At 43.3% G+C, this 22,373-nt stretch overlaps 1 protein-coding gene across 1 annotated transcript in view; it reads right to left on the bottom strand.

Moving 5' to 3' along the window:
* MATN2 (matrilin 2) overlaps positions 1-22,373 on the bottom strand; it is a 205,400-nt gene that overhangs the window by 7,972 nt on the left and 175,055 nt on the right. Inside the window, exons 11-16 of the mRNA XM_030217050.1 lie at positions 20,201-20,323; positions 16,571-16,984; positions 12,580-12,732; positions 5,383-5,424; positions 2,454-2,546; positions 1,254-1,352 (exon numbers count right to left, since the gene is read on the bottom strand). Of these exons, the coding sequence (XP_030072910.1) occupies positions 1,254-1,352; positions 2,454-2,546; positions 5,383-5,424; positions 12,580-12,732; positions 16,571-16,984; positions 20,201-20,323 (924 nt within the window). The remainder of the gene's footprint in view (positions 1-1,253; positions 1,353-2,453; positions 2,547-5,382; positions 5,425-12,579; positions 12,733-16,570; positions 16,985-20,200; positions 20,324-22,373) is intronic.

The following is a 22,373-nucleotide window of genomic DNA, read 5'->3' as shown; positions in this document are numbered from 1 at the left end:
TCCAGTGATGTCCTTCGCCCCCACACACCCCTCCCGCTCCCATCCGTCAGTTTCTATTACCTCCCTCGAAGCGCCGCGTTATTTAAAGCCCTGCTGCCCGTCTCCAGCCTTCCCTGCTTGCTTCTGATGAGTTTGTGCCCTTAGTCCCGCCTTCTGACATCATTCTGATGTCATTTCCTTTTTCCACGAAGGCGGGACTGAGGGAACGAACGAATTCATCAGGTATTGGAGGCTCAGCTCTAAAACAAACTCCATAAACTCTCTTTGTTCTCCTACCTTCCCTTCTGAGCTATTGAAAAAAGCTGCTAAGCAAGTGGCTGCTTAATTTTTACCCCTCAGTAGTGATTGGCTCACTCCACTCCTGAGAACTAGTTAGCCATCAGAGGTGGGAGATAACTGCAGTGTACTAAGATTTCTCAATTAACCATTCGCCTCATTGTCACAGCAATGATCAGGATTGGTGCATCGGTACTGAGGATCTGATGTGTGAGAGATATGTCTGCAAGTTCCTCCCTCCAACCAAATGCAAGGAACTATATCAGGCTTGTCCAACCTTTTTCCATCAGGGACCACAAAAACACACTTGTATTTTGCTGCATGTTTCGTCAAATAGTGGCAAAATACAACAGTGCATTACCCCCTTCCCAGTCTTCATCCAGTCTCTCTCTCTCTCTCTCATTTACCCCAACCCCCCTGCCTCCTAGCCTTCACCCAGTCTCTCTCTCTCTCACACATGTACCCCCCTTCCCTCAGTCTTCACCCAGTCTCTGTACCCTCACCTGGCTTCAGCTCATAGGAGCCAACTTTTCAAAATTATTGGGGGTGCTAAGCCCAATGGAAAAAAAACCCTTCTTGGACACATACAAGGAATTTTCTGAAGATACTGGGGGTGCTCAAGCACCCACAGCACCCACAGTGTCAGCTCCTATGCATTCAGCTGCAGAAGAAACAGTGGGATTACTGCTTCCCCAGCACACCACAGCTCTCAGCAAGCTTGGGCCATGTGGTGCTGGAAGTGCAAATTAGTCTCATGAGACTTGAAACCGCAAAACCAACCAGAACATCCAGCACCACATGGCTTAAGCTTATAGCGAGCTGAGTCGTGGTGGGGAAGCATCACAAGAACCGCCAAGCTTCCGAGGGCCAGAAAGCACTTGGTGGGCTGAATTCTGCCCCTTGGGCCATAAGTTGGACAAGCCTGAATTATATCTTAGGTAGACACATCAATAATTATTGTTTCTGGAAAAGGATATATTGTTTGGTTAGTCGTCTCACTTCTTCATTTGCATTGTTTTGGGATTCTACAATGTTTTTACACTTGCATTGGTCATCTTTTTCATCCAAAGGCGTGTCTGTAAGAGGAGGTAAAATGCATTCTGTTATAAAATACATCTGTGTAACCTCACTAAGAGAACACATGAAACTACTCCCACCCTTGGATGCTTCTTCAAATGACCTGAAGTGATGAAAGGATTAAATTAGTCGGTCAGCTAGCTTTCCTGTTCCATTTCTTGCTTAATGGTTGAGATGTAGGCTAAGGATGCACTGGTTAGTGTGCCCAGTGGTAATTCTCGGCATTGCCTATTGCCATGCCTGAGAAAATCAAAGCATTCATAAATTTATGGGCAGAGAAGCAGTCAGCTAAGGAAAGTCACCATCCACATTCTCACCTGCACCTTCATCCTATTACTCCCCATAAGGAACTTATACCAACTTAGCTGCAGTGGCGTTCCTAGGGGGGGTGGGTGGGTGTGGTCCGCACCGGGTGCACACCGCTGGGGGGGGGGGGGGGGGGGTGCCGCGCGCGCCTGTCCTCTATTCGTTCCATGCTTCTTCTCTGCCCCGGAACAGGTTACTTCCTGTTCCGGGGCAGAAAAGAAGCATGGAACGAACGGAGGGCAGGCGCGCGCGGCACCCCCCCCAGCGGCGTGCACCCGGGGGTGTTCTTTCGCGGGGGATGTCCTTTCGCCGGGGGGGGGTCGTGCTGCACCCGGGAGGGGGGGCGGAGCGCATCGGCAATCCGCTCCGGGTGTCAGCCCCCCTAGGAACGCCACTGGTTAGCTGTTCTAGAGAAGACAAAGATATATGCTTTCTTCCGTTTGTCCTGTTTGTCTGTCCTAATTAGATTGTAAGCTCTGTCTAGCAGGGACTGTCTCTTTATGTCCAGTGTACAGCGCTGTGTACGTCTAGTAGTGCTATAGAAATGATAAATAGTAATAGTAGTAGTAGTAGTTTTATTGGCGAGAGGGCTCAGTGTGGTTAAAACTGCATATTCTAAATTGTATAGAAAGTTAACTTCTCTTTGCCCTAGTAGTTAAAGGAAACAATAGGGCAGTTCTGTGGTGCAGACGGAAGGATTATAAATTTCATCCTTTCTTTTATGGAGTTTAAGCAGCAAGCTTGCAAGACATCTGTTGGAAGTGTTCTCTGGTCTGAGCTGCAAAAAGACTCACCCTCAACCAGAGGCCTGAACTGTACTGTGGGTATGGAACAAGTAAATGGAAGTGGGGCACCTCTGCTGGATGACTTGGATTCTGCAAGAAAAACTGGAAAAAAAGTGATGAAGTACATTTCGGATTCATTAATTCTGTCTGCAGAGTAGGTTACCACTAAATTAATGGCATAGAAAAATGGAACATAAAAACACTGTAATTAAAAATAATGTAAACTGTAATTCATTTTTTATGTATTTTAAAAACATATAACCTGCACAATTTATTATTCTTGGTGGGGAACAATAAAAATGAATATTGGGTTGCCGGTTATATCGTATGATATAATTAGCTATTCGCTAAGTACTAACTGGTGATATTCAGTGGGAGAAAGCCATCTTCTCCCATTGAATATCACCGGATAGCCAGTTAAGTACCATTTAACCAGCCAGGTGCCATTCCTGGCTGATTAAATGGTTTACAATATCGTCCTGTTAGACCTTTTCTCTTCTGGGAGCTATAAATACTTAGACCAATATTCGGCTACCCTAGTCAGTGGATTTTTAAATGCTGGATACAGCATTTAAATAAATTTTGATGTTCAGAGTTGCTATCTGGATAGTGGTGATAATAAAGTTCCCTGTTTACTAAGCTGCGCGTCAATGCCCATTCCAAGTGAACGGGTTGTGTCGGTATTAGCGCACTGTAGCCACTAGTGCAGCTTAGTAAATGGGAGACAGTCTGCTATCCAGATAATTTAGAACAGCTGTTTCTGTCCTAAGTTATCCGGATGGGGGTAGATTCATTAAAGTGAGCCAGACGTCAAGAATATGGGTGCTAAGCTCCAATTCTATAATGGCAAGTGCATTGGAAAAATGTCATAAGTACATAAGTAATGTCACACTGGGAAAAGACCAAGGGTCCATTGAGCCCAGCATCCTGTCCACGACAGCGGCCAATCCAGGCCAAGGGCACCTGGCAAGCTTCCCAAACGTACAAACATTCTATACATGTTATTCCTGGAATTGTGGATTTTTCCCAAGTCCATTTAGTAGTGGTTTATGGACTTGACCTTTAGGAAACCATCTAACCCCTTTTTAAACTCTGCCAAGCTAACTGCCTTCACCACGTTCTCCTGCAACGAATTCCAGAGTTTAATTATGCATTGGGTGAAGAAACATTTTCTCCGATTTGTTTTAAATTTACTACACTGTAGTTTCATCGCATGCCTCCTAGTCCTAGTATTTCTGGAAAGTGTGAACAGACGCTTCACATCCACCTGTTCCATTCCACTCATTATTTTATATACCTCATTATAGAACAGAGTATAAGTCAGCATGCACACTCCTAACTTGAGGAATGAGCATGTTAAAGGCTAGTGTAAATGCTGGCACCTAAAGTTTGCAGTTGCATGCTTAAGTTATATTATTCTACAGTATAATGCGTGCAGCTGCAAGACATGCCCCGATCCGCCCATGTGTGCTCCCTTTGTAGTTGCACGCTGTAGCATGTAGGCACTAAATTTATAGAATAGCAGCTAAGTGCAGTTACGTATATAACTCAAATTTAGTGCCAATTAGCATCAATTAATGCCACTTATGGGCTATTATTGCTACTTAAGGCCAGTTGACACCTAATTTAACAATTACATTAGGTATGTAACTGGCACTATTCTGTCACTTGCGCGCCTTAATTGGCACAGAAGTCGGAAATTTGGGTGCCCAACTTTTATAGAATCCAGGGAATAGTGGATAGAATATCATCACTATTTGAATAAGGTCTGGGACTGTCCTGGTTGTATTGTATTGTATTGTAACATTTATAACCCGCGCTTTCCCACTTGTCAGCAGGCTCAATGCGGCTTACATAATAATATAACAAATTTACAAGATAAAACAAAATGAATAAAACATCTAAACATAGTATATAAAGAGGTGGACAATAAAAGGATAAGGGAGGAAGGTGGTAGAGGTAGGGAACAGGAAGAGGGTGTAAGTAGTGGTAATATGTTGTGAATAAGGAAAAATGTATAATAATGGTTCAAAGAGGGATGAATTCAAAAGCATAAAAAAACATATTTTAAGTTCTGTCAAGTAGTCAGATCCAGGTATCTCAGATGGATTTCTAATTTAAGTCAAGTCATATGTGTAGGCTTGCTTGAAAAGGTGAGTTTTCAGCAGCTTCCGGAAGGGTAAAAGGCCACTGACTGTTCAAATCGATCTTGGCAAGGTGTTCCAGAGCTTGCTGCCTATAACGGGGAAATTGGTTCTATCCACACTCTGCCCTGGCACTAAATGGATAGTCATATTTTCAGCAGCACTCTCTGGATACTGCCACTGAAAATATCTAGATAGGCCTGGTCAGTGGCACTTAACCTAAGTAACAGGTGCTGCTGCTTGGATAAGTGCCACATAATTTCAGGCCACCGTCTTTCCAATGTGAACCTGTGTGTGATAGAGTATCTAGAGTAAGCCCAGGTTTTCTTAAGTACAGTCCCTCACAGGGCCACATTTTGGGTCTGAGACCTTACCACCAGCCATTGACCTAGCGGTAAAGAATCTGGGCGGTAATGACCTACATGCGTCAAATGCCACTTTGTGCGCGTCCGTTACGTGTGCCAGAAAATAAAAAATATTTTTCAGACGCATGTAGCGGACGCGCACCAAAATTGAAATTACCGCAAGGGCCATGCAGTAACTCCAATTTGGCGCACGTTCGGCATGCGTAGGTGCCTACGTGGCTTAGTAAAAGGGCCCCTCAGGCATGTATTTAGGTTCCTTAAACATGATACTGCATAATATAGTGTTACACTGCAAGAATTGTTTATAGCAGCTGGTATTGAATTATGAAAAGACTCAAACATGGTCAAGAGTTCATGTAGAAGAGTGCAGGAAGCAGGGAGAAGGAAGAGTACATGGGGAGTTCTAGCATTTAGGAAGGGGATGCTTACCTGAATTGGGAATCTCAGGCTTTTCCGCCCTTTGGGTCCAACCTGTTAGAAAGCAAGAGCTGTAAGCATTAGGATGGCTTAAACAGTAAAAAAAACTTTGCAGTGCTCAGGGGATGATCGTAGTAGTTTCTCTTTTCATTGCTCTTGTGATGTTGCATCTGATTCTGCCATGCCTTCTACTGAGATGGGACCCAGGGCTTGTTGAGAAATTTTTACCCTGTCTTGGCTTTTTGACATCCCTTCCTGATGGCACTGTAGTACTTTGTACAGCTAATTTCAAAATTAAAAGAGATTTACAAATTGCACTGAAGGGGAAGTTCCTTAACAATGTGCCTGCAGACAGTAGGCCAGTGTCCTGATGTAACGTCTAATGTCCTCAATTTATTCTTCTCTTTATTTATCTACCTTATATTATAGAAATGTTAACTAGTTCTTGTTAACACTTTTTTTTTTTTTTTACAAAGTTTAGTTTAGTTTGGGCATTTCTCAATTTCATCTTTGATGAGAAGCTGTACAAGTGATGCTCAGTATTACAATGCAGGAAGATTCACAAACAGGTACACACATCAATATTGCAACATGGGGCAAAAAAAAGCACTTGGGGAGGGAGAAGGGATTTCCTGTGTGTGCATTTTATGTTAATTTTCACAGAGAAACAGTCTAAAATACCCTCAAAGAAAGCAGATGTATACTTTGCATGCACATTTTTACATGAGCTGCCAGGAGGGGTAATGTAAAAGCAAATCCCACAATCCTTGGTAAAAATTGACAATATATACTGTATGGAACCAGGACTCTATCTGTTAACATAGACCGAGGCTAACAGCAATGACTGAAAAAATACTTTTTTAAATTATTTATATATCTATTTATGCTGATACTCTATAGTGAAAGAGTGCCCTCAGAAACAACCACTCATTTTAAGGCAATATCATTTCTTTTGCCAAAGTGGCATAGCACCTCTTTCATTGGGCCACTCTTGTGCATAAGTGTATGTGCTATTACCTCAATCAGTAGTGCTGTGGGGGGGCATAATCGAACGCGAATGCCCATCTCCATGGGCGTCTATCTCCGAGAACGGGTACGTGAAGGGGCGGGACAAACCGTATTTTCAAAAAAAATGGGCGTCCATCTTTTTTCCGATAATACGGTGTGTGCCAGGCAAATGCATCGGATTTGTGTGGATTTATGCATTGGGTCGTGGGAGGGGCCAGGATTCGTAGTGCACTGGTCCCCCTCACATGTCAAGAAACCAACCGGGCACCCTAGGGGGCACTTGTAACAATTAAAAGAAAAGTTAACTACCTCTGAAGTCCATAGCTCCCTTCCCTTGGGTGCTGAGCCCCCCCCAAATCCCTCCCCCCAAAACCCACTCCTTACAACTGTACACCATTACCATAGCACTTATGGCTGAAGAGGGGCACCTAGATGTGTGTACAGTGGGTTTTGGGGGTGGTTTGGAGGGCTCCCATTTACCACCACAAGTGTAACAGGTAGGGAGGGATGGGCCTGGGTCCACCTGGCTGAAGTCCACTGCACCCACTAACAACTGCTCCAGGGACCTGCATACTGCTGTGATGGAGCTGGGTATGACATTTGAGGCTGGCATACAGGCTGGAAAAAAAGTTTTTTAAGTTATTTTTTTTTAGTGGGAGGGGGTTAGTGACCACTGGGGGGAGTCAGGGATGGTCATCCCCGATTCCCTCTGGTGGTCATCTGGTTGTTTAGGGCACTTTTTTGGGACTTGTTCATGAAAAAAAAGGGTCCAAAAAAGTGACCCAAATTCACGCTAAAAACGCCTTTCTTTTTTCGATTATCGGCCGAGGACAACCATCTCTCCTCGGCCGATAAACACGCCCCAGTCCCGCCTTCACCACACCTCCGACACGCCCCCGTCAACTTTGGCTGTTTCCGCAACGGAGTGCAGTTGAAGACACCCAAAATCGGCTTTCGATTATACCAATTTGGGCGCCTACGGGAGAAAGACACCCATCTCCCGATTTGGGTCGAAATATGGGTGTCTTTCTCTTTCGAAAATAAGGCAGATAATATAACATCGTGCTATATCAAAAAAACGTGTACTTATCTTAAAAACCTTTTTTTTCTCCCAATTGTTCGGTTCAGATCTGTGACTCTTACAGACTGAATAAATGGCTTCCCCTGAAAACTCCCCTGGGGGCACTTCCAAAAATTAAAAAAAAAATACAAATAGCTCCCAGCTGCATAGCTCCTTTCCCTTGTGTGCTGAGCCCCCCAATTCCCTCCCAAAACCCACTCCCCACAACTCTACACCATTACCATAGCCCTAAGGGGTGAAGGGGGGCACCTACATGTGGGTACATGTGGGTTTTAGGTGGGTTTTGGAGGGCTCCCATTTACCACCACAAGTGTAACAGGTAGGGGGGGATGGGCCTGGGTCCACCTGTCTGAAGTGCACTGCACCCACTAAAAACTGCTCCAGGGACTTGCATACTGCTATCAGGGAGCTGGGTATGACATTTGAGGCTGGCATAGAGGCTGGCAAAAAAGGTTTTTTTTTTGTTTTTTTTAGGGTGGGAGGGGGGTTGGTGACCACTGGGGGAGTAAGGGGAGGTCATCCCCGATTCCCTCCGGTGGTCATTTGGTGAGTTAAGGCTCCTTTTTGAAGCTTGGTCATGAAAAAAAAGGACCAAGTACAGCCGGCGAAATGCTCTACAAACCTGGCTTTTTTTTTCATTATTGAGCAAAGCCGGCCATCTCGTGAGCACGCCCCCGTTTCGCCTTCACTACCCTACCAACACGCCTCCTTAATGTTTCGTCGGCTCTGCGACGGAAAGCAGTTGAACCTGGCCAAAATCAGCTTTCGATTATACCGATTTGGCCGGGTTCAGGAGATCGCCGGCCATGTCCCGATTTGTGTCGGAAGATGGCCGGCGATCATTTTCGAAAATGAGCTGGTTGATATAAAATTATCCCCTAAAAGAAGAAAGCAAATTCATCACTATGTTTCTTTAAGGAATGGAATGGATCCATGGAATCTTAGCGGAGATTAGGTGGCGATGCCAGTAATTGGGAAGTGAAACCGATGCTGAGCGGACTTCTAGGATGTACACCCTGATCATGACTGAATAGTTATGGATGGGCTGGAGTGTAAATTTTAAGGGGTTTCAACGTTAGCTTCAAAACTTAGTACAAGAACAGTGCTGGGCAGACTTCTACGGTCTGTGCCCTGAGAATGGCAAGGACAAATCAAACTCAGGTATAAAGTATCACATACCATGTAAAATGAGTTTATCTTGTTGGGCAGACTGGATGGATGCCATCATTTACTATGTTACTATCTAGCTTATTTTCAAAAGGGAAGGACGCCAATCTTCCGACACAAATCGGGAGATGGGCTTCCTTCTCCCGAGGTCACCCAAATCGGCATAATCGAAAGCTGATTTTTTGCGTCATCAACTGCTTTCTGTTGCTTTCTGTCGTGGGGACAACCAAAGTTCATGGGGGCATGTCGGCAGTGTACTGAAGGCAGGATGGGGGCGTGGTTAAGAGATGGGTGTCCTCGGCCGAAAATGGAAAAAAGAAGGGCGTCCCTCACGAGCATTTGGTCGACTTTACTTGGTCCCTTTTTTTTCACGACCAAGCCTCGAAAAGGTGCCCAAACTGACCAGATGACAACTGGAGGGAATCGGGGATGACCTCCCCTTACTCCCCCAGTGGTCACCAACCCCCTCCCACCCCCCCCCACCCCCAAAAATGAAAAAAACATTTTTTTGCCAGCCTCTATGCCAGCCTCAAATGTCATACCCAGCTCCCTGATAGCAGTATGCAAGTCCCTGGAGCAGATTTTAGTGGGTGCAGTGCACTTCAGACAGGTGGACCCAGGCCCATCCCCCCCTACCTGTTACACTTGTGGTGGTAAATGGGAGCCCTCAAAAAAAAACCAAAAACCCACTGTACCCACATCTAGGTGCCCCCCTTCACCCATAAGGGCTATGGTAATGGTGTACATTTGTGGGGAGTGGGTTTGGGGGGGGGGGGTTGGGGGGCTCAGCACACAAGGTAAGGGAGCTATGCACCTGTGAGCAATTTGTGAAGTCTACTGCAGTGCCCCCTAGGGTGCCTGGTTGGTGTCCTGGCATGTGAGGAGGACCAGTGCACTACGAATGCTGGCTCCTCCCAAGACCAAATGACTTCACAGTGAGAATCCTGAAAGGTAACTTTAAAACCATACAAGAACGTAAGACCTTTGAAGTCAGAATGATTGAATATTTTAACACCCAACAGAAAGGAATTAACAAGGATCTGGGGTTCCTAGCCCATTATAAATCATAAAGCTGTATTTCTCTGTTGATCACCCTCCCCTCACCTATCCACACCCATCCTGTTAGAATATCAATGATATGCTTTGATGTCCCCATGCATACCTCCTACCCACCCCCATCCTCCCACCCTGTCAGACTGTCATAGTAATGCTTGAATGTTTTCACTTATATACACTGTCAGCTAGCACATTTGCTTATTTCCGATCTGACGAAGAAGGGCAACCTTTGAAAGCTAATCAAGAAATGTATTAAGTTATGTCCAATAAAAAAGGTATCATCTTATTTTCTTTTCCATGTTTTATTTTGTTTGATTTCTATTGATAACATTTGTCTAGGAAATCTATGAGTGTTATCTGTGTTGCAGCTAGGTTTGATCTATTTTTATTATTTTTTCTTCAAAATATTGTGCGAGCTTGTCTAATGTTGATGGTTTTTTATTTGACGTTAGCAGAGTTTGTGTGTTCAGTACGTTTTTCATTTTCATATATTTTTTTCATGTTTATCTCTTCTGGGCTCTTTTTATGGTATGTTTGTACTTGCTTAGGGCTTTCCTCCATATGGTTTTGTTCATGTCTGATTTGTTTTTGGACCATTTTCTTTCCAGTTTCCTGCACAGTTTTTTTATCTCTAATAGTTCCTCATTGACCCAGGGGCACGGTTGTCGTTTCCTCTTAGTTTTCATTTTGAGTGGTGCTATTCATTTAGTATGTTTCCACTTAGTTCGTCCCAGTTTCTCATGAAGTGAATGTTAGTGGGTATTATGTTTGTTTGGTCATTCATCGCTGTTGACCAGAAGCTATGGTTGTCCACTTTTCCTCTGGTTAGGGCAGTGTGTGGTGTTCTTGGTTCTCTGTTTTTTGCAGTTCTCTTTCCATTGAAGTGTGAAGGTGAGTTTGTTATGATCTGACCATGGCATCTCTGCCCAGTTATGATTCTCTATTATATGGTTGCTATTGGGTAAGAGTCTGTATGCTCGTATGTCTAATTGGAGATCTTTTATATGAGATGAGGTGGCTGGTGCCGTTTTGAAGTTCCATTGGTTCAGGAAGTTTTTTTACAAGCCTGGTGTTAGTGTCATGTTGCTTGTCTAGGTGTAGATTGATATCACCTAGTAGCAGGACATTCGAGAAGTTTGTGCATATTTTTGATATGAAGTCCATGAAGTTGTCTTGGGCGCTGGACCATCTTCCAGGCGGGTGGTAGAAAAGTATACCACATAATGATCAGTTAATGTTTAGTCTGTGATTTTGCATGCCATGATTTCAATCACAAGGGATATATGTTCAGCTATGGTTTCTACTGTAAAGAAGGATTTGTATATTAAGGTGATCCCAACTCCTTTCTTTTTAGTTCTGTTGATGTGTGTTATTTTATATCCAGCGGGCATAAGTCAAGCAATACTGGGTCATCTCGCAATTGCAGCCACGTTTCTGTTTTGAATGGTATACTTAGTTGCTTGATTTCAAACCAGTCTCTCATTATGGTTGACTTGTTAACCGCTGATCTCGTATTTATGTAACCTATAGGAACGGGTACATATGTATCAATGTTGATGTTGGTGTTCTTAACAGTCTGTAAAAGTCTGTGTGTTCTATCTTTTTTGATGTTATGGCCAATGTGATTGTTATTTGTGCTTATCTTTTTGGCATTGGTTAATTGCGCTGATGGGGGTTCCTCGTTGATAAATAGAAATTAAGCATTCACTGACTGCACTGTATTTCATTACATCTCTTGCAAGCTTCTTCTTAAGTATAAATGCAACACCATTCTTTCTTTGTCTTTTTTTTTTTTTGCAGTAAATTCTCACTTAGGTGCCTTGATATTAGACTGCAGATCATGCTACAAGGCTGGAGGAGAGCGCTTTTCTGAATAACCTAAAGAAGAGTTTTTCACAGGTGGCAGGATAGCAGTAGGACAACTAAGAAAGCATGGAGCAAGTGCATGAAAGCAGTGGGTTAATTCTTGTATATATGGTGGGCAAAGTCTTAATAAGCAGTATTTGCGATGTTACAAGACTTAGGAAATATAGACAGATTTATATAAATATTGATCATACATTGCATTGGCCTGTAATGTCAGTAATGGTGGTATAGCAAATGTAAATAAACTATAAACTAGATGGACCAGAAGATTGGAATTGGGCTTCATGCCAGATCTTTTCTGTTAAATTATTGGACCCAATATTCAGCAGCACTTCTCCAGGTAGGAGCAACTTCTACAGGAGAAGTGCCACTCAACAGGGGCATAGCCGGACTTTCAATATCATTATCCCTAGGGATAGCTGTCCTGATTTAGCCATTGTTATCTCTACCTAAACCATACTGAATTCTATTAGGGGATATCATCCTCACCTTAATATTCCCTTATCTCTTGTTTGTCCTGTTTGTCTGTCCCAATTAGATTGTAAGCTCTGTCGAGCAGGGACTGTCTCTTCATGTTCAAGTGTACAGCGCTGCGTACGTCTAGCAGCGCTATAGAAAAGATAAGTAGTAGTAGTAGTAGTAGTAATTAGTGGTATATAAGACCTCACTTGAATTGAATTGAATAGTTATCCAGGGTTGAAGCTGAATATCTTCAGTATCCAAATAACTTTTGGTGGCTGCTCTATACCTAGATGTTGAGTGCTATCTGTGTATCGATTCAATGCCAATGGCTGGTATTTGAATCAAATGCTGACTGTGGTGTTTAAATATTGGGAGGGGGGAATGCTGAGTATTTTCTGTATACAAAAAAATGATGTCTTGTGTTATTAAAATGTTGAACAAACAAACTGGCAATGAAGAGGTTTAATGCTAAACTTTCCTAATACTGTATCATATCGCAATACTTCATGTTAAGTTCTAAGATGGCAGTTGCACATGGTTATTCGGTTCACAAGAGCCTACTTTTGTACCTTCACAGATGCGAGCTTTCAGCTTTTTGGTTATATTTCCCATAGAACTGAAGTCCTCTGTGTAAAAGAGATGCTTGTCTTCAGGCACAGAAGCGATCTCTCGCAACTCCTCTTCAATTGCTTTCCCCACTCCGATAGCAAAAATGGTTATGCCTGAGTGTGAGATAAAAGGCAAATTGTAACAGTCGTTTTCAATGGCTTCTACAGTTCTAACGTGTACAGCCCAGCAGAAAATATCAAGAATAGATCCGGAGCCAGCTTTCACAACTCAAGGGAGCACTGTTGTGTAATGTGCCAGTGAGCAAGAAACAAAGCCCTTAGTGTCGACATAGTGATTTACTAGGGTCAGGATGCTTCAAGTTAATCAAAATCCTGACAAGAAATAGCTGTTTGTAGTTAATGGTCACAGCTGTTTGTAATTAATGGTCACAGCGGTGCATCTCTGGTAACATCAAGCCCTATGTATTATGCATTTTCTCCATAGACACAAAGTGGAAGAAACCTTTCACTATCTCTGGCCCTTAATATTTAGTGAGATAAATTACTAGGCCATTTTAAGTTTATAGACAATGCAACTACAGTTGAAATTGGAGAAGAGTATTTGAAGGAAACCTGGTTCATTGTTTTTGCATATATGTGTATGGGTGTGAAGGGGAAGAGGGGTTTAGAGATCTGGAAGTGGAACAGATGGGGAATGGAGACAGTATCCTCCCCCAATCAATAAACTCATATAGGAACTGAAAAGCTTTATCTGGTTCACTTAAAAATTCCCTCCTTTCTTATCTCAAAGAAATTTTGACTGCATCATTTTATTTTCTGCTCTTGAACATTGTGAGACAATTTATAGAACACTGCCCCTCACCCTTAAGAATAGTTCCTCAGTTAGGCTGAGCCACCTTAAACCCACTAGGGGCGCCCAGGGAGGAAGTGAGATGAGATGGGTGGAGCCAAAAGGACAAGAATCTGGAAGTTTAAAAGGCATGGCCTGAGTGGGATTAAGGAGGCCCAGGGAAGGAAGAACTGAAGCCCCAGTCTGTGCCTTTACTGAATACGTCTAGTTGCTGTGACCTGGATGATGAGGTAAGCCAATCTTTTAGTTGAAGGCTTCAACTTGAGCCTTGTTTTGAGGTTTGGATGGAGCCAGAACTGTAAATCCCAAGAGAAAAAGAGAGAAACTACAAACTGTGTGTGGGGCATGGCAGTCACAGGCCATAGACTGTATTTTGGGCCCTGTTAGCTATAGACCCATGCTAGGACTTTTTCCCCCCTGAAAATAAGAGATTTTACTTTTGTTCCTAGGCTTCTGAAGTAAGAAGCCTCAGGTTTACATTAATAAAACACCTTGTCCGGCTGTTTTATTGGGAAGGCCTACTCTCAACCATCGCTCACAGTATCACAAACACCTCAATTTTTGTCTTCACTTTGGTTAGAAATAGATGGCTTTTAACAGTTTAACCACAGGGTGTCACAATCTCACGGAAACAGGCACTGGTTGGCAGTACACATTGCAACCATTAAGAAAGATATACACAAACTTGTAGCAGAAAACAAAATAGAACAAAAAACCTCAAATAAGAAAATTCAAGTTAAAAAAAAAGGTACACAGTTTAGTACTAGCCCCCAAATTCTAGAAATGGCACCTAAAGTATAAGGCAGTTACATGCATAACATAATTAGCTAACTGGCACTAAATTGGCATTTAATTGGAGATAAGTACCCATAATTGGCCTTAACAAGAACTATTTGGCACTAATTAGCAGTTACGCATAACTGATTTACACCCCTATTCTGTAAATTGAGTGCCTAACTTCTCTCATGCACAACTCCAAAGGAAGGCATTGCCACAGGAAGGTCAGACATTCTCAGGTTTTAGATGTGATGCTATAGAATAGTGTCATTAGTGTCATTTACGAACCCAACTGCCATTAGTTAGGCAGCATCTGGCAGGTGTGAAATGCACATTAAGCCAATGTTCTCTAAAGATTGTTCCACGCAGAATACTGGCTTAGCACAGATCTTCCCGGTGCCTAACTTTGGGTGCCATTTACCCCTAGTTTTCACAGCACAATTTAAAATGGAGAAAATGAAATTCATACCTGAATGACTGAGAGCCAGCCCACCAGGGACAGGGCTATGACAGCATTTGAGGAGGTGCACTGTGGGGAAAGCATGCCTTATGGAAACATATTGTGTGTGTGAGTGTGTGCATGTGAGTCTGAATAGAAAAGTCAATTATTTAATAATGTGGAGTGTAACAACGTGGTTGTGGTGTATTTGAGGAGAAGTATAGAGAGGTTTCCACTCTTACTGTGGGCCAGATGCACTAAACTTAATGAGCCATTAACGAGCAAGTAGTAAACTGTGGCATGCACTAAAGGCTTTTCCGAGCCATTTTTCGATCACGGTAGCAGCTAACGAAAACGGAATGCAAATGATCCAAAGGCTATTATAATGAGCTGCACTACCATTGCAAGGCTATTACAATGAGATGCACTACTGTTTTCCGATCCCCTTACCGTGGAAAACCTAACGGGAGGTCTACACCTCTCGTTGGGGCAAAGGAAAGAATCGGAAGAAAAAAATGTCATCAGGGATGTCCTTTTTGGACATCCTTCACCTGTAAAAAAAAAAAAAAACCCCACTCCAAAGACGTTCTTTTTGGACGTCTTTCACAATAATAATAAAAACCCACTCCAAAAAGACGTCCTTTTTGGACGTCCTTCACTCAAAACAACAAAAAAAGGACGTCGTACTTCTTAATTAAATTTAACAAAAAAACAATCGGGGGGAAAAAACCATCCAAGTGCTCGTCCGGGACGTCCTTTATGGACATCCTTCACTCAAAACAACAACAACAAAAAAAAAAAGGACGTCGTACTTCTTAATTTTTACTTTTGCTCTTCTGTTTTAAATCTTCCTTTGAGACATTTTTCCCTTCCTCATCGGCAGCTGAAGAGAGGGCTAATGGACGATTGTGAGCCCCCCCCCCCTCACGGCCTCTCAGCCAATCACAGCACATTTAACTGACACCAGTGACATCTGAACGCGCTGTGATTGGCTGAGAGAGACCTGGAGGAGGGGCATAATCGAGCACCCTTGAAGAAAAGCCCATCCTGCTCGTCAGGGACATTCTTCTAAAGTGCCTAACATGGACGTCCTTCACTAAACCAAAAAAGGACGTCCCTGATGAGCAGGACGGGCTTTTCTTCAAGGGTGCTTGATTATACCCCTTCTCCAGGTCTCTCTCAGCCAATCACAGCACGTTTAGCTGTCACTGGTGTCAGCTAAACGCGCTGTGATTGGCTGAGAGGCAATGGGGGGGGGGGGGCCTCACAATCGTCCATTAGCCCTCTCTTCAGCTGCCGATGAGGAAGGAAAAAATGTCTCAAAGGAAGATTTAAAACAGAAAAGCGAGAGTAAAAATTAAGAAATACAACGTCCTTTTTTTTTTTTGCTCGTCAGAGACATGCTTGTTATTTTTTTTTTTAGTGAAGGACGTCCATAAAGGACGTCCTTGGCATGTGCAGGGCAACCAGCATAACGCTTGGCTGCTCTGCGCATGCTCGACCAGCCGACTGGCCGACTGGTTTCCGAGGAAATAGAGAATGCAAGTGAGCTACAACGAGCAGCTCATTTGCATTCCATTTCCTTGATGCATGGCCATTCCCTACCGATTCGCTATGGAATCGGTAAGAGAACGGCTCTTCCGAGGTCTTTAGTGCATCTAGCCATGTGTCTGTTCTGTAGACCAGTACTTCTCAACCCAGTCCTCCAGGCACACCCAACCAGTCAGGTTTTCATAATCTATCTCATGTATATGCATTGTGGATATCCTGAAAACCTGAGTGGTTGGGTGTGCCTGAGGACTGTGTTGAGAAGTATTGCTGTAGGCAAAAGGAGTGGAGGTGGGAAGCTCTAATTTTGTGTACAGTCTAAGTACTTTTCCAAAGCACTAAGTATACAGAATTTGAATAACAAAAACTGTATTTACCATTCTGCTTTGCTTTGCTAGCCCACTTGGAAACATCGTCCTGGGCTCTTCCATCCGTAAATACAATTGCTACTTTCGGTACTCCCATCCAAGAGGGTCTTGCTCCTTCTGTTTCAGAAAAGCTTCTTTCGACCATGACTTTCAGGGCAAAGCCAGTCATGGAGCCCTTCCCCATGTATTTGATTTGGGACACTGCCTTCTTAACTTCTTTGCTTGTGCCATAGTGCCCCAGGGTGAATTCCGTGCGGACCTGTGTAGAGTACTGCACCAAGCCAACGCGTGCAGCTTTTGGAGAGATCTGCAAAGAGCTCAGGATTCCATTAACAAACCCTTTCACAATTTCAAAGTTCTGTTCACCAAGGCTTTTGGATCCATCGATAACGAACACCAAATCAATTGGGCCTTCAGCACACCCTGTAGAATTAGAAAACTGCATTTCAAAGGCTGTTTCAATAGTGATGGGATTTCACAAGAAAGCAAGATGACAACAAGAATATCAATTCCCAACTTCATCAATAGAAATACTTTTGTATTCTCTTAGAAAAAAAAACATCAAAGCCATGGAGGACACCTTAGAAAATTGAAATAAGAAAAACAAAAAAACAAAACAAAACTGAAATAAGGGTTGTTTCATGATGCAGAACTTAGGGTCGGTGCCTTTTGATTTTCTCTATTATCTATCAATTCTATTCTGAGGAAAGTGGGGCTATCCATCTATCTGAAACCCCTTGTTGAGATTTTTGTTCAGTAAGGTGGATGCTAATTCTAATGGAAATTTATTATATTATATTATGCATTTGTGTTTTATGTAATACATTGATGAATTGTATCAACTTTTATATTGTTTATGTTTTACAATTGATATACTGCTGAATCTGTTGGGCAGGTCTAAGCGATGTACAACAACAAGTAAATAAGATCAGAGAATAGAACACCACATTCTGATAGGAAAATACAAGTGTTGAGTGCCATCTCATGTCCCTCATGGAAAGGTGGTACACAGAACAATGAAAAATAATTAACTAGAAATGAAGGAGTAGCCGTTATCATAGTAGGTTAAGAATTAAGAAAGTCAGGATTAAAATCCTGCTGCTCCTCCTTGTGGTCTTGGGCAGGACACTGTCAGGCTTATTTTCGAAAGACACAAATCAGGAGATGGGCATCTTTCTCCCAGGGTCACCCAAATTGGCAGAATTGAAAGCTGATTTTGGGTGCCCTCAACTGTTTTCCGTCGCGGGGACGGCCAAACTCCACGGGGGCATGTCGGAAGCGTTGTGAAGGCTGGACTGGGGCATGCTTAACACATGGGCGTCCTCGGCCGATAATGGAAAAAAGAAGGGTGTCCCTGAAGAGCATTTGGTCGACTTTACTTGTTCCATTTTTTCTTGCGACCAAGCTTCAAAAAGGTGCCCGAACTGACCAGATGACCACTGGAGGGAATCAGGGATGACCTCCCCTTACTCCCCCAGTGGTCACTAACCCCCTCCCACCCTCAAAAAAACTTATAAAATATTTTTGCCAGCCTCTATGTCAGCCTCAAATGTCATACCCAGCTTCCTGACAGCAGTACGCAGGTCACTGGAGCAGTTTTAGTGGGTACTGCAGTGCACTTCAGGCAGGCGGACCCAGGCCCATCCCCCCTACCTATTACACTTGAAGTGGTAAATGTGAGCCCTTCAAAACCCACCACAAACCCACTGTACCCACATGTAGGTGCCCCCCTTCACCCCTTAGGGCTATGGTAATGTTGTGCAGTTGTGGGTAGTGGGTTTTGGGGGGCTCAGCACACAAGGTAAGGGAGCTATGCACCTGGGAGCAATTTCTGAAGCCCAATGCAGTGCCCCCTAGGGTGCCCAGTTGGTGTCCTGGCATGTCAGGGGACCAGTGCACTACAAATGTTGGCTCCTCCCACGACCTAATGGGTTGGATTTGGTCATTTCTGAGATGGTCGTCCTTGGTTTCCATTATCACTGAAAACCGAGGACAACCATCTCTAAGGATGACCATCTCTAAGATCGACCTAAATGTTGAGATTTGGGTGTCCCCGACCGTATTATCGAAATGAAAGATGGACGCCCATCTTGTTTCAATAATAAGGGTTTCCCCGCCCCTTCACGAGGACGTCCTGTGAGGACGCCCTCAGGAAAACTTGGGTGCGCCGTTTGATTATGCCCCTCTACGGGGTCCTTTTACATAGGCTCGCTGAAAAATGGCCTGCGATAGTGTAGACACGTGTTTTGGGCGCATGCAGAATCATTTTTCAGCGCACCTGTAAAAAATGCCTTTTTAAAATTTTTGCCAAAAATGGACGTGCGGCAAAATGAAATTTTATCAAGCATGGTATCAGAAGATTGGAGGGTGGCCAATGTAATGCCAATTTTTAAAAAAGGATCCAGAGGTGATCCGCGAAATTATAGACTGGTGAGCTTGATGTCGGTGCTGGGCAAAATGGAAGACACTAATATAATGAACAAGATTACAGAGCATATTCCAAAGCATGGATTAATGAGACAAAGCCAACATGGATTTAGTGAAGGGAATCTTGCCTTACCAATCTATTACATTTCTTTAAAGAGGTGAACAAACATGTGGATAAAGGTGAGCCAGTCGATACTGTGTATCTAGATTTTCAAATGGTGTTTGACAAAGTACCTCATAAAAGACTCAAGAGGAAATTGGAGAGTCATGGGATAGGAGGCAGTGTCCTATTGTGGATTTAAAACTGGTTAAAAGATAGAAAACAGAGAGTAGATTTAAATGGTCAGTATTTTGAATGGAGAAGAATAGATAGTGGGGTTCCCCAGGGGTCTGTGCTGGGACTGCTGCTTTTTAACATATTTATAAATGATCTAGAGATGGGAGTAACTAGTGAAGTAATTAAGTTTGCTGATGACACAAATTTATTTAAAGTTGTTAAATCGAAAGAGGGTAGTGAAAAATTTCAAGAGGGCCTTACGAGACTGGGCAGAAAGGCTGCAGGCATCAGGGCCTTCCCCCTGCAAGTCCCGCCTGCTTTGTTTCAACTTCCTGTTTCTGCATAGGTGGAACTCGCAGAGGGAAGGCTCCGACGCTGGTAACCTCTCTTAATCGCTGCCGAGTCGCTAAAGAAAAGGAGGGTCACGGGGAAGAGGGAAGTGAGAGGAAGGGTGCAGGCCAGCTGCAGAGAAAAAAAAAAGGTGCTGGTACGGCGTACGGGTGCGTACCGGCACAAATAAAGCCCTGCATCTTAGGGTGCTGGGAGGGGGACAGTGACCACTGGAGGAAAAGGAGGATTATGCCTTAAACCCTCCAGTGGTCATTTAGGGCACCTTTTGGTCACTTAGTTATGATTGAAGCAGGTCTAGCAAAATGTTTTAATTTTGGCCCTAGACATTGTCATTTTGTTCCATAACTGCAGAAAAATGTCTTTTGGGACTGCCCATGTCCCACCCAAAACACGCCCTCTTGAAATTTGGATAAACTGTGGAACAAAATGTCAAAAATCAGGGTGCCAAAAATTGCAACTTGGATGTTTTTGAGAGAAAAATGTCTTTCTGCCACCTTATGACATTTTTTTGGCTGTTTTCTTGTTTTGAAAATGAGCCCCAAAGGGTCCTATATATTAAGTACATCAGGCCCAAAGGTACTTACGTTTGCATTGTTTCCCATCCTCTGCCAACCTGTAGCCCTCAAAGCAGGCGCAGCTATAGGAATTCTCATTGTTAACACAAATGTGTTCACAGCCATGGTCAGTGGATTTGCAGATATCAGCACCTAAAAATAAGTGCACTTATTAAAAGGCTTCTACTCATCCAACAACTTTCTAATTTTAAATGCTAGAACAACTCAGGTTTTATTTTCACGGTTCTCTTTGAGGTAAATTTCCAAATGAATTTGTACATACACCAGTGGCCAGTGGACATTTACATCTGGATTCCATATATTTTCAAAGCCACATGGATAATGTTGGGCCAAAAAAACTCTCTAACTGGACTGCACGATACATATGGGACTAGAATCAGTAAATAGTGCTCCAAAAATGGTGCCAAAAAACCTGCTTGGAGTGCTATTTTATAAATGGCACTCTGATTTGGGTGCTATTTATAAATAGAGCTTAGAGAGTTGATTTTCCATGTCAAACTCTGGGTACGAGTATTTACACCAACTGAAACCTGGTGTAAATCCTGGTGCTTAATTTAGGCGTGGATCCCCAGTATTCAGTACCATTAAGTGCATCTTTAATGAACACCTCCAACCCACCTTGGCCACGCCCCCTTTTGAGTTGCATGCTGTAAGATTTGCATGCAGACCTTTATAGAATAGTGTTTCAAGATGCACGTGCGAATCCAAATTGTTGCCAATTAACGCCAAGAATTCATTGTTAGCACCCAATCATTGACGCTAATTGGCTCGTCCGCCAATTTAGTTGCATGCACATCTCAGGATAGTGCACAACTTTGCACATGAAAATTTACACTCTGTTTATAAAACCCAGGGGATAGTGAAGGGGCAGAGTGAGGGAGGAGCAAAGGGGGGAAAAGAAAAAATTCAGTACCAGACTAAACTAAATGGAGAGTGGTGGTAGCACTGACTGTATTATACATTGTGAGGATTCCCGGATAATAGGTGAGACAGGTGCCAGGGAGAAGAGCAGGAAGGGGAGATTTCCCCATGAAAACTTAAACTACAAGTCCCAGGTTCCTCGGGGTAGGTGGCCCACCCCTTCTCAGAGATACAAGCATCTTGTTTCCTCTGAGATGGAGGAAGACTACAGTTCCCAAGAGCCTATGCATAAAACTCCAGATCCTATTACAGAGGAGAGGAAGAACTACAGGTCCCAGGCTCCAGGTGAGGAGGGTGGGGACTGGTTCAGAGAGGATAATCAGGATGATTTGGAACAGCTGGGGAACATACAGGGAGACGAGCTGATGGATTGGCAACCAGAGGCAGGAGTGGAGGAGATGTCCCAAGGGGTAGAAGCAGCCGGGGTTGAACCCATGGATATCTGCACTCGCCCAGGTACAGGGGAAAAGGCTGAAAGGGTTTATAACAGCCCTATTTTCTAGCCTGGGTGGGAAGTGGAGGAGTGCTTGACAGTAGAAACTCTGGACATCTGAACAGGGGAGTCCCGGTGAAGCTCACTACATAAGCGGTGCTTGCAGCTGGTATTTGTGCTGTGCGGCTCAAACCTGACCCAGGTTTGCAAAACTACACAGTATACCAACATCTCCCTTTTAGTCTTCTTGCTCATGACATGATCAGACATTGACAACTTTAGATAATTAAAATGCCTAATAATGTCCTGAGACAAGAGGGTACTTGATATTAGTGAGTAATTCAATGTTTCTTCACTACTTTGAGGAAGGGAGCAGAGCTCTTGAAAGCTTGAATTAGTCCAATAAAAATCATCACCTAAGGGGAACACACTGCAAACTGAGGCAATTTTTCAGGTTTTTTTTTTTTTCTAACACCAAGGGCCCTGTTTACTAAGCACGCTGTATGCATGGTAGTGCTAATTTTTAGCATGCGCTAATGCTAGAGACACCCATATATTCCTATGGGTGTCTCTAGCATTATCACATGCTAATTTTTAGCGTGGGCTAAAAATGCTAGAGCATTAGTAAACAGGGCCCCAAGTGCTCTGCCTGATTTAAAAAAAAAAATTTAAGAGGATTTTTTTTAATTTAATTATATATTTCTGGGATAGCTATGGGGTGCTTTTTTATTGCTTTATAGTAAAAGGGGATTTTCAAAAGGTGCTTATTTACTTGCTCAGTAGCTTTCTTATTGACATCTAATTCAAAGGAGGAGGCTGGCTAATTAT

This window comes from Microcaecilia unicolor, chromosome 1 (genome assembly GCF_901765095.1).
Source record: "Microcaecilia unicolor chromosome 1, aMicUni1.1, whole genome shotgun sequence".
NCBI lineage: Eukaryota > Metazoa > Chordata > Amphibia > Gymnophiona > Siphonopidae > Microcaecilia > Microcaecilia unicolor.
Note: the sequence above shows the minus strand (reverse complement) of the source record. Positions and strands in the feature narration are given on the sequence as shown.